The sequence below is a fragment of the Panthera uncia genome, assembly GCF_023721935.1.
Source record: "Panthera uncia isolate 11264 chromosome C1 unlocalized genomic scaffold, Puncia_PCG_1.0 HiC_scaffold_3, whole genome shotgun sequence".
In the NCBI taxonomy this organism is placed as follows: Eukaryota; Metazoa; Chordata; class Mammalia; order Carnivora; family Felidae; genus Panthera; species Panthera uncia.
The window spans coordinates 101,399,436-101,414,545 of NW_026057584.1; the positions used below are offsets into that span (position 1 = coordinate 101,399,436).

The following is a 15,110-nucleotide window of genomic DNA, read 5'->3' on the forward strand; positions in this document are numbered from 1 at the left end:
CAGGTGCCTCCTAAATATTACTTTTTCTTGGCATCATTTACTGGTTTTGTATGAAAACCTATGAGAATGAGGTGGATAAAACAAAGCAAGAGCCAGCTAGTGTCAGTGGAAGGAAGTACTTTTGTAATGAACTGAAATAAAAACAAACTTTCCATATAAGTTGATGCCTTCACCAGAGTTTGGAGCTTCTGCAAGGGCCTAGTTGAGTAGTATTATTTCTTGATAAATAAATGTGAGAATGGAAGTGAGTAGAAATGTCAGTTATGCAGCCTTTCCCAGAAAGATAAATTGTGAGCCAGGCAACACCAAAGGTGTCTGCCACACCCCACTTTGTGTGACATACAGCTAATAAAAGTTAATTGTCTGGTTATCTTGCTGACAGTTATCGGTCACACTGTCCTGCTGGAAGCCTGTCTTTAGAGTGATTAGAAAAATGATAAGACAACAAAGGAGAAAGAGCAGCTACTCAGAATCATTGTCCCTGCCATGAGTATGAAAAATCATCCGCTGTGATAAAGTATTCTAGAAGGACTAATACTGAGATCACATATATTACAAGGGATAAAAATTCTGTTAGTAGGGGCACCTTGGTGGCTCAGTCGGTTAAGTGTCTGGCTTTTAATTTCAGCTCAGGTTATGATCTCAAGGTTTGTAGGATTGAGTCCCGCATTGGGCTCTGCACTGACATTGTGGAGCCTGGTTCAGATTGTCTCTCTCTGTCCCTCTCCTGCTTTCACACATACACACACACACACACACACACACACTCACTCACTCTCTCTCTCTCTCTCTCTCTCTCTCAAAATGAATAAACTTAAATTCTGATACATAAGTGTGTGTACAGGAGGACATTTTAGCAGGATGAATATGGGGAAGCAGAGGTATTTAGCTGGGTTGATCTTTTTGTAGTCTCTTAATTTTGCTTATTTTGTCTTACTTTTCTATCTTGAGCTTTCCTTTCCAAATAAGATATATTCCCAGGTCCAAGGGTCTATTTGCTAATGATCTAAAATCATTCTTTCCCCAAATTCGGAATTAGAATTTCAAAGACCCAAAAGAAGCCTTAGAAATTATTTTGTCTAGGGGTGCCTGGGTGGCTCAGTCAGTTAAGCATCTGACTCTTGGTTTCGGGTCAGGGCATGATCTTGTGGTTCGTGAGATTGTGCCCCATGTCGGGTTCTGTGTTGACAGCACACCTGCTTGGGATTCTCTCTTTCTCTCTCTCTTTCTGCCCCTCCCTCTCCCCTACTCTGTCAGTCTGTCTGTCTGTCTCTCTCTCAAGATAAATAAATAAACTTTAAAAAAAAATTAAAAAGAAATTATCTAGCACCCTTATTTTTTCACGAGAAATTATCCTAATCCAAGGAGATAAAGCCTAAGCTATTGCTGGCATTAATGAAACTAGTCTTGGGTGTCAAAACTCCCTATACAGGTCTTTCCCACAGTACTGCATGTTCAGTATTTAAATACTTAGAAGAATCTGTGAAATGACAAAATGAATCCATGGAAAGGCCTGTGAGGCACAAATGTTGTAAGCAGTGTCCTCTTTATGATTGTCAATATGAAAATACATCACATCAATACTTTGAGGATAATTAATGGACTGACAGAAGGCATATCATTCTGAAAAAGAGAGGGTAATGTTTCTGAAACATGTACTGTAGACTTGTTTGTAAACCAAATTCTCAATTTTATAAACAAATCATTAACATTTTTTTAATGAAAAACTGAGGCTTACAAAACTTGTTTAATGACATAGATAATTAAGTCACTGATAATGGTTTTGAACTTGCATTTAGACTCCAAATTATAGTGTACTCTCCCTACCACAAAACATTGCTTCTCAAGAGATGATGATATATAGATGCACAGGATTTAGAAAAATGAACATGTTGAGAAGAGGATGTATCTATGCAATAAAATTGCCAACAGCAATCAAAAGGAATTTGGTTATATTCTAAAAGAATTAATCCTTGTCAATCCTTAGCTGAGATTTTTTATTTAAGTTTTTCTAGTTATATATACTTATATATACATACATGTATGTGTGTTATATATATATGGATGTGTTGTGTGTGTGTGTGTGTGTGTGTGTGTGTAATAGTTTTAGAGGATTTTGGAGCTAATATTCCCTTAGGCACATAGACATTCAAATTAATTTTATTGGACTTAACAATTGATAAATTATATAGATACCTAATGTTTTATTGTGATATGTACACAACAAATACAGACTCATTTTCTTCAGAATCTTCCTTGGTAAGAATTCCAGTACAACAAACAAAATTACTTAAAGAAAAGCTTTGACTTTTCAAAATATCTTCTGCTTTCATTAAAACCTGTTTGTTGTAGGGGCACCTGGGTGGCCCAGTAGCTTGTTAATAAGCCTCTGACATCGTCTTAGGTCATGATCTCATGGTTCAGGGGTTTTGAGCCCCCGTTAGGCTCTGTGCTGACAGCTCAGGGCCTAGAGCCTGCTTCAGATTCTGTCTTCCTCTTTCTCTGCCCCTCCCTGCTCATGCTCATGCTCTGTCTCTCTCTGTCTTTCAAAAATAAATAAACATCAAAAAAGAAAAAAAACACACCTATTTGTCATAGCTCTAGCTCTTAGCATAATGTATGGTTTAATAGTAGTAGTCAGTGAATGTTTATTGAGTGAGCAAAATAATGAGTAATGTGGTAATAATTCATTATGCATAATTTCTTTAATTTTGTAAGTACTTAAAGGTGGCTCTTCTTTATTGGCCTTTATCAGTATGAGATTCATCAGAACCCTCTGATTATATTATACATGTACATTTACTTTTGTTTTTTGCGCTGTTTTGTCCCTAAAGTGAATTACAATACCCTTTAGTGGGACAAAGAGTATATTATCGGTTACTGTTGACTTGTTCTATTTTTGCTTTCATCCTTCTGATACTTCGTGTTGTGGTTATATTTTACTGTTTTAGTACTATTTCCTTATTCCCTTACATTGTGGCTTTCAAACCTAACTTACATCAGAATCACCTGGATGCTGCTTAAAATACAGATTTCTGGGCCCTATGTGTAGAGTTTCTAATTCAGAAACTCTGGTGTGGAGCTCAGTAATTTGCAATGCAAACAAGTTCCCCTGTAAAAGTGCTGCTAGTCGATGGAGCCATGTTTTGAAAATCACTGTTCTAACACAGTAGGCTAACTAAGACTACTGAAGTAAAAAAAATAATGCACATGGAATAAACTTGGGTCTGTTTTTTGGAGATTCTTTTTACATGCTCAGAATTCTTAAATTTTATTTCATCAGGTTTGAGAAACTACAGGAAAAGCCACATAGAGGATGACTCTTCTGTCAACAAGCCACATTTTAGTACTTGTTTTTATTTCATATATCTTAGTATATCTGTCATATTCATCTGTTTTACTGTTACATCTTAACCAGGCTTTTACTGTCTGTTGCATAAATCTCTTTGGTAGTCTGCTGAATGTTAGGTTTTTGGTTTTGGTCTCTTTTAATCCTGTTCCATTTTGGGAGGGAATGACAGGCAGATTTAGGGTGCAGAAAAATGTTTCAGAGAGAATCCGTGTCATGTGTAAAGTTCCAGAATGAAGAATGAGGAGGGTTGTATTGAGGAACTGAAAGAAAATTTTAATAATGAGTGGAATACAGAGCAAGAGGAGAATGTGGGTGTAAAATGAAGTTTGGGTAGGAGCACCTGAGTGGCTCAGTTGGTTAAGCATCCGACTCTTGATTTTGGCCCAGGTCATGATTTTATGGTGGTGAGATTGAACCCTGCATGGGGCTCCACACTGGACATGGAGCCTGCTTAAGATTCTCTCCCTCTCCCTTTGCTCCCCTCCTCAAAACAAAAAAAAAAAAAACAAAAAAAAAGTTTGCCTAGTATGGCAGATTATGGAATACCTTTTAATCTGTAAGATTATATTCACCTAAGGATTTTTTTTTTATGCAAGTTACATGAGACTTGTATTTTAGATATACCACTCTGGTTACTGTGTGGCCAGTGGCAAATAGAGCTGCAAGCTAGAGACTGTTGGGAGATTGGAGCCTCCTGGTGTCACAGAGCAGGGGAGGGGCTCATGAGTGGCTCAGTTGGTTGAATGTGCAGTTCTTCTTGATTTCGGCTCAGGTCATGATCTCATGGTTCGTGAGAATTGAACCCCAGGTGGGGCTCTGTGCTGACAGCCTGGAGTGTGCTTGGGATTCTCTCTCCCTCTCTCTCTGCCCCTCCCCTGCACACGCTGTCTTTCTTTCTCTCTCTCTCTCTCTCCCCCCCCCTTTCAAAATAACTAAATAAACATTAAAAAAAAAAAACGGTACTGATATCTTTGTTACTCAGTTTCAAGTAGCTGTCCTACTTCTGATTCCCTCTCCAAATCTCGTTTTATTTCATTTTTCATTTTCATTTCATTTATTTTTTTGTGTGTCATTTTTCCATGGGTTGCCTCAAAGGTGAGCTTATACACATCTTAAAATCATATATTTATGTTCTTTAAAAATATTTAAGCATCCTATTTTAAAAAGCAGTGTTTCTATAGCAAGATGGCAAACTGAGTGCACATTTCTAGCATGTATTAATGTTTTTTTTTTTTAATGTGTATATATATTTGAGAGAGATAGAGACAGAGTGTGAGCTGGGGAGGGGCAGAGAGAGGGGGAGATGCAGAATCCAAAGCAGGCTCCAGGCTCTGAGCTGTCAGCACAGAGCCTGATGTGGGGCTCGAACTGACGAACTGGAGATCATGACCTGAGCCGAAGTCAGGCGCCTAACCGACTCTAACATATATTAAACACTGTTCACTAAGTATTTTAATCTTACCAAATTCAATCCTAACAATGTACCTGGCTACTACTATTCCCACTTAACATATGAAAAAATGAAGGTACGGAGAAGTGAAGTAACTTGCCCAAGATCACAAAGTTCATGACTGTAAGTAGTTTCAGAGGCATGCCTAATTCAGTGATGAGCAAGGTGTGGTGGGGGAGTGGGGTGGGGAGGCTGTGGAGACTTTGGGGGACTGTTGGAAGGAGGTACACTGCTGTAGAAGCAGCCAAGTGGGTTAGCTCATTCCCTCCCCACAGACCATGTGGTAAGTAATTAGTACTGCTTACTCCTAACTTAACCATTAAGTGTGAGTACTTGAAGGAAGAGAGGCAAGTCAGTGTCCCAGAGGGCTGGTGACACCTGGTGAAATGAAAAAAATCACCCTTGCCCACGAGACTCGGTAGCTATGATACCCTACTGTCAGCACACTCCCACATTGATGTAAGTGGAATATTAGAGTCCTTTCCTATCATTGCTGTTTCTTCCTTTAAGTCTGTTAATACTTGCATTATGTGTTTATTATATGCTCTTATGTTAGATGCATAAATATTTACAAATTTTATATCTTCTGGTTGGATTGACTCATTTGTTATTACATTATAACTTTGTCTCTTACTGTAGTCTTTGTGTTAAGGTCTGTTTTGTCTTTTTCTTTTTTAATTTATTTATTTGGAGAGAGAGAGAGAGAGAGAGCACATGAGCGTGTGAGCAGGGGAGGGACAGAGAGAGAGGTAGAGAGAATCCCAAGTAGGCTCTGCACGTATAGGGCAGACACAGGGTTGGATCCCCCAACTGTGAGATCATGACCTGAGCTGAAATCAAGAGTCAGACACTTAACCTACTGAGCCACCCAGGTGCCCCTATTTTGTCTTACATAAAAAGCTACCCAGCTTTCTTTAAGTTTCCATTTGCGTGGAATACCTTTTTTCCATCCCTTCACTTTCGGTCTGCATGTATCCTTACATATGAAGCAAGTCTCTTATAGGTAGTATATAGATGGATCTTATTTTCTTTGTTGGCAGTTTGAAAGATTTTTTATGGTGGTATGCTTAGATTTTTTTCCCTTTATCTTCTGTGTATCCACTGTAGGTTTTTGCTTTGTAGTTACCATGAAGCTTACATAAAACAACTTACAACAGCCTATAACAACTTAAGTTGACAACAACTTAAGTTTGAACACATCCTAAACCTCTACATTTTTACCCCCACCCCCGTTTTATCTTTTTAATGTCATAATTTACATCTTTTTACCTTGTGTATCCATTAAATTATTGTGGTTATAGTTATTACTGTTAGTTTTATCTTTTAACCTTCATACTAGCTTAATACATGATTAACCTAGCACCTTTACAACACTTAGATTATTCTGAATTTTACTATATATTTACTTTTACCAGTGAAATGTATACTTTCATGTCTTTCTGTTACTAATTTGCACCTTTTCATTTCAGTTTAAAGAAGTACCTTTAACATTTATTTTAAGGCTTGTCCAGTGGTGATGAACTCCTTTAGCTTTGGCTTGTCTGGAAAACTCTTGAATGCTCCTTCAGTTGTGAAGGTCAGTTCTGCCATATAGAGTATTCTTGGTTGGCAGGTTTTTTGTTTCTTTCAGCACTTTGAATATGTCATGCCATGGTCTTCTGGCCTGCAACGTTTCTGCTGAAAAATCTGATGACAATCTTATGGGAGTTCCCTTGTATGTAAGAAGTTGTTTTCTTCTTGCTGCCTTTAAGATGGTCTCCTTGTCTTCTAATTTTGACACTTTAATTATAATGTGTCTTACAGTGGGTCTCTTTGAGTTCCTTTTATTTGGAACTCTGAGATTCTTAGATCTGGATGTCAGTTTCCTTCCCCATGTTAGGAGAGCTTTCAACCTTTATTTCTTGAAATAAGTTTTCTGCCCCTTTCTGTCTCTTCTACTCCTGGGAGCCCTATGCTGTGAATATTGATCTGCTTGATCTTGTCCCTTGAGTCTCTTAGGCTATCTTTACTTATTTTCATTGTTTTTTCTTTTTGCTGCTTGGGTTAGTTCTACTATCTTATCTTTGAGTTCACTCACCTTTCCTCTGCTTCATCTAGTCTGCTGTTAAACCCCTCTAATGTATGTTTCAGTTCAGCTACTGTGTTCTTCATTCAATCCCGTGACTTCTTTTTGATACTCTCTTATATTTTCTATCTCTGTTGAAATTTTCACAGTGTTCATCAGTTCTTCTGAGCTCAGTGAGCATCTTTATGACTAATATTTTGAATTTTTTATTAGGTAAATCACTTATATTCATTTCATTAAGGTCTTTTTCTGATATTTTCTCTTGTTCTTTTACTTGGAACATATTCCTCTTTTTTCTCATTTTGCTTTACTTACTGTGTTGGTTTCTATGCATTAGATTAAATAGCCACCTCTCCTAGTCGTGAAGGAATGGCCTTGTGTTGAACCTTAATCATTCACCCTTGCCCTCCATAGCTCTTGGTTATGCCTGGAACCTTTCAGGATTTCCCAAGTAGTTAATTTATTTTTAGTGGCTCCCAGTTCTTAAAGATGTGCCAAGACCTGCCGGTGTCTCAAAGGGGAGGATCTTGGTGAGCATCTAGATTCAGGGCAACTGGAAGCCAGACCCTCAGACAGCAGTTTTTAAAGTATGCAAATATACATCTTTTAGGGGAATACCGGGAGATGGGCATTTCTGTCTGCCCTCTGCATGCTGAACCCTGGGGTGATAATTAGGTAAGAACTGTAAATTCTTCGTTTGCTGCTGTCCCCTTGAACCTGTGAACATAAGCCCCGCTTGCCATTAGAGTCAAACCATCAAAGGGTGTGTCCTCTGGACAGCAGACACAAAATCCGGGGCACCAGACACAACCTCCTTTCTCAGAGACACCAACAACCTGGGCGGACAAGGAGAGTACAAAGATGGCACCCACCAGCCTCCTTCCCGGAGAGTGCCTAAGTAAATCCTGATATGTGTGCCAAACTGGAAGCCTGCCCCTCAGGCCAGATCTTTTACACAAGCAAATAGGCCTCTTTCACCTAAAGACTAGGGTGTGTTTCATTCTTGTGTCTCTGCATTCTGCCCTGGAGGATGGTGGCCAGCCAAGCATGGTTTCTTCGTTTGTTATTAGTCCCTTTGGGCCCATGACACAAGCCATGCTGGGCAACAGAACCAGATGATCAAGGGATATTCCTTGGACAGCAGACATAAAAACTAGAGCACCAGACATATGTACAAGCTCTCCTCTGGGAGGCATTGGTGCTCTGGAGCATGGGAGTACTTGGAGATAGTACCTGCCCTCTGAGGTCTCTTGAGAGGATTACAGTTGAGTCTTAGATGAGCATTTAATTGGAAGCCTGCTACTCTGGCCACAGCTATAAGAGAAGCAAATAGGCCTCCTTGACAGAAAGACTGAGTGCCTCAGTCTGTTGCCTTTTTGCTGTGCCCTGCGGGGAGTAGCTGGTTTAGAACCCTTTCTCCATTTGTTAGAAGAGTCCCGTGGGACCTGCAGACTTCAGCCCCATTGGTCACCAGAGCTGAACAATCTAGAGGTGTCTCCTAGGCAGCGGTTGAAAAAATCAGGGTGCCAAACAAGGAATATATAAGCTTCTTTCCAAGAGATACCAGTGACCTGGAGTGAGGCAGAGGGAGCATACAAAGATGGTGCCTCCTGGCCTCCGTATCTGGAGAGTGTTTCACTAGGGCCCCCTAGACGTATGTTAAATTAGGTGTCTTCCCCTTAGGCCCATGCTTTAAGATAAGCAGGTAAGTCTGTCTCTCACATAAAGTCTGGGCACTTTTCAGTTGGCTCTGCTCTGCCCTGGGTTGGGTGAGTTTGCACTAACTCTTTGAGAACTGTTTCTCAGTTTACTCTAGTCTTGGGAGTCTTGTGGTCACAGGCTCTAGTTGACTTTCAAAGCTAGGGATTTTGGGGTCTCTTCTGTCAGGTGCAGGTTTTAAAGGTTGAGGCACCAGATGTGCAGTTCAAACTCTTTGCTCTTCAGGGAGAGGCTCGGGGTTGTGAGTTCCCTCCTGTGTGTGGGTTACCATGCTGGGGGTTGGGTTCTATGGTGAGATTGTGTCTTGTCTTGTCTTTCCCACTTTGTGCGGTTTTTCTCCTTCACTCGATGAGAGGAAGTCACTCATCTAGTTCTGGGTTTTTTTCCAGAGGAAATAGTTCTGTATGTAGCTTTTAGATTCAGTGTGTCCATGGGGGTAGGTGAGTTTAGTAGGATTCACCTAGGTTGCCATCTTGAACCAGAACTTCCTTATTAGCTATTAACACTTGGTAGGTATTAATCATTTCTAGTAAGATACCACATTTTAAATTCATATATATTGCATTTAAACAATGAAGACTCTTATCTCAGATATAGCATAGTAATTCAATTGGTGGAATGATTTTGGGCATAGATTATGGTGTATGACTAAAAATAGTGATATACTCTCAATGCCCATTTATGTAGGAAAATTAGAGAGCTTACAATACTTGTTTTCAGGACATAATACAAAAAGGTAAGCAATTCCACTCCCAGTATTTACCCAAACGTGAAAACATGTCCACACACAAAAGTTACTACTCAGCTGTTCATAGTAGCATTATTCATAATAGATAGGGGAAGCACTCATGTCCATCCCCTGATGAACAAATAAACCAAGTTGTGTATCCCTACAATAGAATATAATTTATCAAAGGAATGACATACCACTTCACACCTAGTAGGATGGGTATAATTAAAAAGACAATAGCAAGTATTGATGAGGATACAAAAAAAATTGGAACCCTTTTTTTTTTTACATAGATGGTAGAAATGTAATATGGAAAAAAATTTGGTAATTCCTTAAAAAGTTAAATACAGGGTTATCATATGACCAAACAATACCAATCTTAGACACCCTTTGAGAGAACTGAGTCACATGTTCACACAAAACTTTTACACAGATGTTCATAGTAGTGTTATTCATGAGAGCCAAAAGATAAAAACAACCTAAATGTTAGCTATAAAATAGAATGTGGTACTGTTAAATGCCACAACATGGATGAACCTCGAAAACATTATACTAAGTGAAAGAAGCTAGGCACAAACAACCACCTGTTGTATGATTGCATTCATATGAAATATCCAAAATTGTAAAATCCATAGTAATCATAAGTAGAATAGCAGTTGCCAGGGGGCCACTGAAATGGACTGTTACTAGGTATGGGATTTCTTTTTGGGGTGATGCAAGTATTCTGACATTATTTAGTATTGATAGTTACATAACATAGTGAATATACTCAAGTACATTGAAGCATACACTTTAAAATGGTGAATTTTATATTGTGTAAAATATGTCTCCGTAAATAATGCTATATAAAATAATGCTGGGTCTGTGGTCATTTACATTTTATATTTTGATAAATATTTCCAAGTTGTCCAGCATTGAGATGGCATCATTTTTATTCTCCCGAGCTATGTATATGTGCCTGTTTTCCACATTCTTGCCATTGTGGTACAGCATTAAAAGTTTTAATCTTTGCCAATGTGTTATTGATGAAAAATGAAAAGCTAATATAAATGACTTTTATATTTCTCTAATTATGATCGAGATTGAATATCTTTTCATAACTTAAATGTCATTTAAATTTCCTGTGAATTTCTATTCTTACCCATTACCCATATTTCTATTAGTGTTGGTCTTTTTCTTACTGATTTGTAGAACTTTTTTCAACATTTTTTTTTTTATTTTTATTTTTGGGACAGAGAGAGACCGAGCATGAACGGGGGAGGGGCAGAGAGAGAGGGAGACACAGAATCGGAAACAGGCTCCAGGCTCCGAGCCATCAGCCCAGAGCCTGACGCGGGGCTCGAACTCACGGACCGCGAGATCGTGACCTGGCTGAAGTCGGACGCTTAACCGACTGCGCCACCCAGGCGCCCCTGTAGAACTTTTTTATATGTTGTCTCTTTTCCCACTTTGTTTTTCTTTTGACTTATGATGTATTTTTACTAGGAACACTGTCCAGGAGTGCTCATTATATAATTGTTCCCTTTTCATGGCTTAAGCCAAGAATTGAAGTCCTGTCTCATTGACATCATTGATGAGGTCTGTTAAATTTTCCAGTATTTAGAGATGCCCAAGTGGCTCAGTAGGTTGAGTGTCCAACTCTTGATTTCGACCAGGTCATAATCCGAGGGCCGTGGGATTGAGCCCCTCATCAGGCTCCACGCTGAACATGGAGCCGCTTTGGATTCTCTCTCTTCCTCTCCCCTTTTCACCCACTCACTTGTGCATGCTCTCTCTCTTTCTCTCTGTGTCTCTGAAATTAAAAAAAATTTTTCCCAGTACGTATTATTGTACTCCTCAGCTTTGTCAGCTGAATGTATCTATTTGTGTATGTAAATGTGTTTGTGTCTCTGATACTATTTTAGAATATTTTAAAGGAGAACTGAATGTGGAAGGCAGGCTTTGAATAGATAACCTGAGCCCAAATTTTGACTTTAGACAAGCATTAAAATGAATGTAAGTTATGACTTTTTCTAAAAAATATGTAGAATGAAATCACTAGAAGATAGATGAGATGGAAAATGGATAAATGGGTAGATCTACAGGGGAAGCAAATGTGTTACCTAGGGGTGAAAAACAGCTGATTGCTGGTGCAGAAACAACCCCCCCCACACACACCCCCCACACACCCTGTGTCAACCGTTGGGCCACTCAGCAGGTTTATTAAGTCCTTTTCTACATTTTTTTAAATACATACATGCCAAGCCCTGTGCCTAGGTGCTGACTGTTCAGCTTTGAATGAATCAGATTTTATCCCTTACCTCATGGAGTTCATAATCTAATGAAGGAGTTAGGCAATAAAAAGGCAAAGCAAACGTTACAATTAAGAAAATGTGAAGGAAAATAATATTCCTTGCCTATTTACAGACGATAACTAAGGACATAGAAGATTTGTGACATACTTCATATATATATATATATATAAATTATATATATGTATATGTATGTAAATATATATATTTATATATATATTTTCATACATATACATATATGAAAGAGTACAAGCAGGGGAGAGGGGCAGAGGTAGAGAGAGAGAATCTTAAGCAGGCTCCACGCTTACCACAGACCCCAATGTGAGGCTCGATCCCATTACCCTGGGACCACGACCTGAGCCAAAATCAAGAGTCAGATGCTCAACCTACCGAGCCACCTAGGCACCCCTTCATGACATACTTTTGTTAGGGTGATCAATGAAGGCCTTTCTGAGGAGGTAGTGTTTAAGCTGAGACTCAACAGGTAATGGAAGGAGTAAGATAAGACATGGGAAAGTTAGAGGAGGACATGATGTGCATAAGGGAGCTTCTAATTAAAGACCCTAAGATAGCATCTGTGAGAAACAGACAGGAAGCCATTATGGCTGGAGCTTAGTAAACTGAGGTAAGAAGTGATCATGCAAGCCCTAGTAAGGACTTTAAACTTTGCATGAGAAAATGCCAAGAGCTATTAAGGAAAGAAGTGACATATTTCAAAAGCCTACACTTGCTTCCGATAGAGAATGAAGAACTTGGTAAGAAAAGAAGCAGAGATAACAATTACGAGGCTATGGCCAGAGCTATCCCAGATATAAGATGGTGGCAGAATGGATGGAGAAGAACTGTTAAATTCTAGGTATAGGAAGAAGGTAGAATCAACTGGATTTGATGTGTTGGATGTTGTGGATTGTGGAAAGGGAAGGTTTACGAAGTAATGTCAGCTATTTGTTATTAAAATCTCTATGTGTTCTGCATGGAATCAAGTATGGGTGGTGGAGTATGGTTTATACATAATGATGTAAGCTGATATTTGTGTAGTGCTTTGAAAATACTGCCACATCTGTTACTCATTTTGGGTTCTTTAATTTTTTTTAATGAAATATGTTGCAGTTGAAATATTTTCTGAATTCAGTTATAGTTTTCCTGAAGTAGAGCTTAACTGGCATTCGGAAGTGTTGAGGCTACTTAAAATTCTCACACCCAAAAATCAGTCATTCCCCAAACTAAACACTGTCTCTTACAAAATTAGTGTGGAGGGTGTTTTGTTATGTTTTGTTTTGGTGGGTGGGGGGAGGAGATAGTTTTATTTTTTAAGGAATAGGGTAGAAGTTAAATTTTCCTTAAGAGTATATTTTCATGATGTGTCGTTAGATTTTGTTTGAATGAGATTATAAGGCCAACTATATTTTTATGAAAGATACCAAGAATTTTAAAAACTTGCCACACTGTTACACAATACAATTAAATTAACAGAAATCACTTCAGATTGCTGTGATTAAGTATTTTTAGTTTTGGAATAGAGGTTATGTTGGACACTGTATACTTTGATGGAAAATTCAAATGAAAAATTTAGAGCTACCACAAATACGTCCAGTACTTTCTAGTATTAATTTTGTTATACTTGATATGAATATCTATAAATTGAGTATTTTTCCTAGACTTTTTTAAAAATGCAGTTTTTAGGAACGATCTTCAAATGTTATAGATTTGCAACAATTGATGTATTAGTTCCTCAAGGGAAAAAGAAATCAGTCTTATTTATTTATTTTTCAGAGGTGGCTGGATCCAAACAAACCTATAAGGAAGCAGCTAAAGAGTGAGCATACATATTTACTTGATGTTTTGCAAGTATACTTTATAAAGATAAAGGATTGATATAATCTAATTAATTAGAACTGCTTTTATTACTTCTAGGAGGATCTCCTTACAGTTTGAACTTTAGAGTCAAATTTTTTGTAAGTGACCCCAACAAGTTACAAGAAGAATACACAAGGTGGGTTTATGGAGCATGTTTTTCCTGAAAATATTGTCAAAACTATTATGAAATTTTGAAATTATTTAGGCAAAAATAGATTATCATAGTGTACTTCTGAGCTTCCCAGCCATCACACAGAATAGAGTATAGAGCTTTCATGATAATCGTTTCCTGCCCTCTTGCATGGCTGGGAGGGCTTTAGGAGATTGGGATCCCAGGACCACCCCATCCAACCACAGGCAGCCTCCTGAACCATATAAAATTAGATTTTTCCTTTTTTAAAAAACGGCTAAGAAGCACTTCTGTAACTAATTGAGGTAATTAGATGATACTGCAGTTGTATCCAAGTGATGCTGCATTGTGAGAATTGTGCCTTTTATTTCATGTAAAAGAACATTCTATGTATATTTTTTAATTTCCATTGAGGCGAACACAGAATTTAGAAAATATATAACCATTATGTGCAGGAGTAATGGTCAATAGGTACCTCCCCCCCCCCACCACCATTTTCCTTAAAAGTATAATTAATATACGGTGTTACATTCGTTTCAGGTGAGCAGGTACCTTTTTATAAAGAATGTTGGCAGAGAATGCTCTAATACGTTCATGTCTTTAAGTGCCCACTTTATTGGCCATTTTAAGTCTGATCTTAAGTTACAGTCTAATTTTGTTGTCACTTCTAAGGGACAAAGTATACACAAAAATGACCCAGATGAGCATTTTGAGTGTATGAATGTTAGGTGAACTGTTTAAGGTAGAAATAATTACAGTATGATATCTGTTACTGAATAATAACTTTGTTTACTGCTTGTAAGACAATTAGTAATCAGGTTTTTTTTTTAAGACTAAAAATTGACATATGATACCTTCCATAAAAATCTTAAATAGAAGAATATAGGTCAGTGCTTGTATTCAAAATTACTCTAAAGGATAAGTGCCAAATTAACAATCTGTGTCTAAAGCTATGTGTAGATAGGTTGTGACATGTTAATATATTGGTCATTGTTTAGAATTCTGTGGTGCTGTGGTGAAACAAAAGAATAAATTAAAGATACTTATCTATATCTGCCAATCCTCAGGTGTTGATACAGTAGGTGAGACCAGGTGAGAAAAGTTAGGTTGACCTTCTTAAGAATCCTTTTCTGGGTGTTTGTTGGGGGCCAGGTGTGAAGCTCTTTATAACAGAATTTAGGAGTGTAGCCCCTGGGTTAGGCAGTCCTATCCTTTGAAACTAATAGTATTTCCAAGCTAATTTGTCTTGAAATGCAAAGTTGTGTTATATGAATAACCTTCAATTAAATATTATAGTTCTTAGTCATGTTTTGTTGTTGTTTTTAAATAATCAAAATAACAAAATCCTTTATCTTAATAATTCTTAGTATTATAAAAATTTCTCTAATTTTGGATTAACTTCAAGGAAACTACTTTGAATTAATGAAAATTTTGAAGTATAAAACATTTTAAAGTGCATTTTACTATTTGCTGATAAATATAACCTGAAATAAAGTAGCAAAAGTATTTTATAATA

General features: G+C 37.8%; 1 protein-coding gene across 8 annotated transcripts in view; it reads left to right on the plus strand.

Annotated features, from left to right (window-relative positions):
- PTPN4 (protein tyrosine phosphatase non-receptor type 4) overlaps positions 1 to 15,110 on the plus strand; it is a 217,005-nt gene that overhangs the window by 93,093 nt on the left and 108,802 nt on the right. For 4 of the 8 annotated variants that reach the window (XM_049616206.1, XM_049616209.1, XM_049616205.1 and 1 more), the window contains 2 exons: positions 13,381 to 13,423; positions 13,501 to 13,600. In XM_049616206.1, the coding sequence (XP_049472163.1) occupies positions 13,381 to 13,423; positions 13,501 to 13,600 (143 nt within the window). Of the gene's footprint in view, positions 1 to 6,268; positions 6,379 to 13,380; positions 13,424 to 13,500; positions 13,601 to 15,110 lie in introns of those variants that run through there. The other 4 variants (XM_049616207.1, XM_049616210.1, XM_049616211.1 and 1 more) reach the window with 3 other exon arrangements.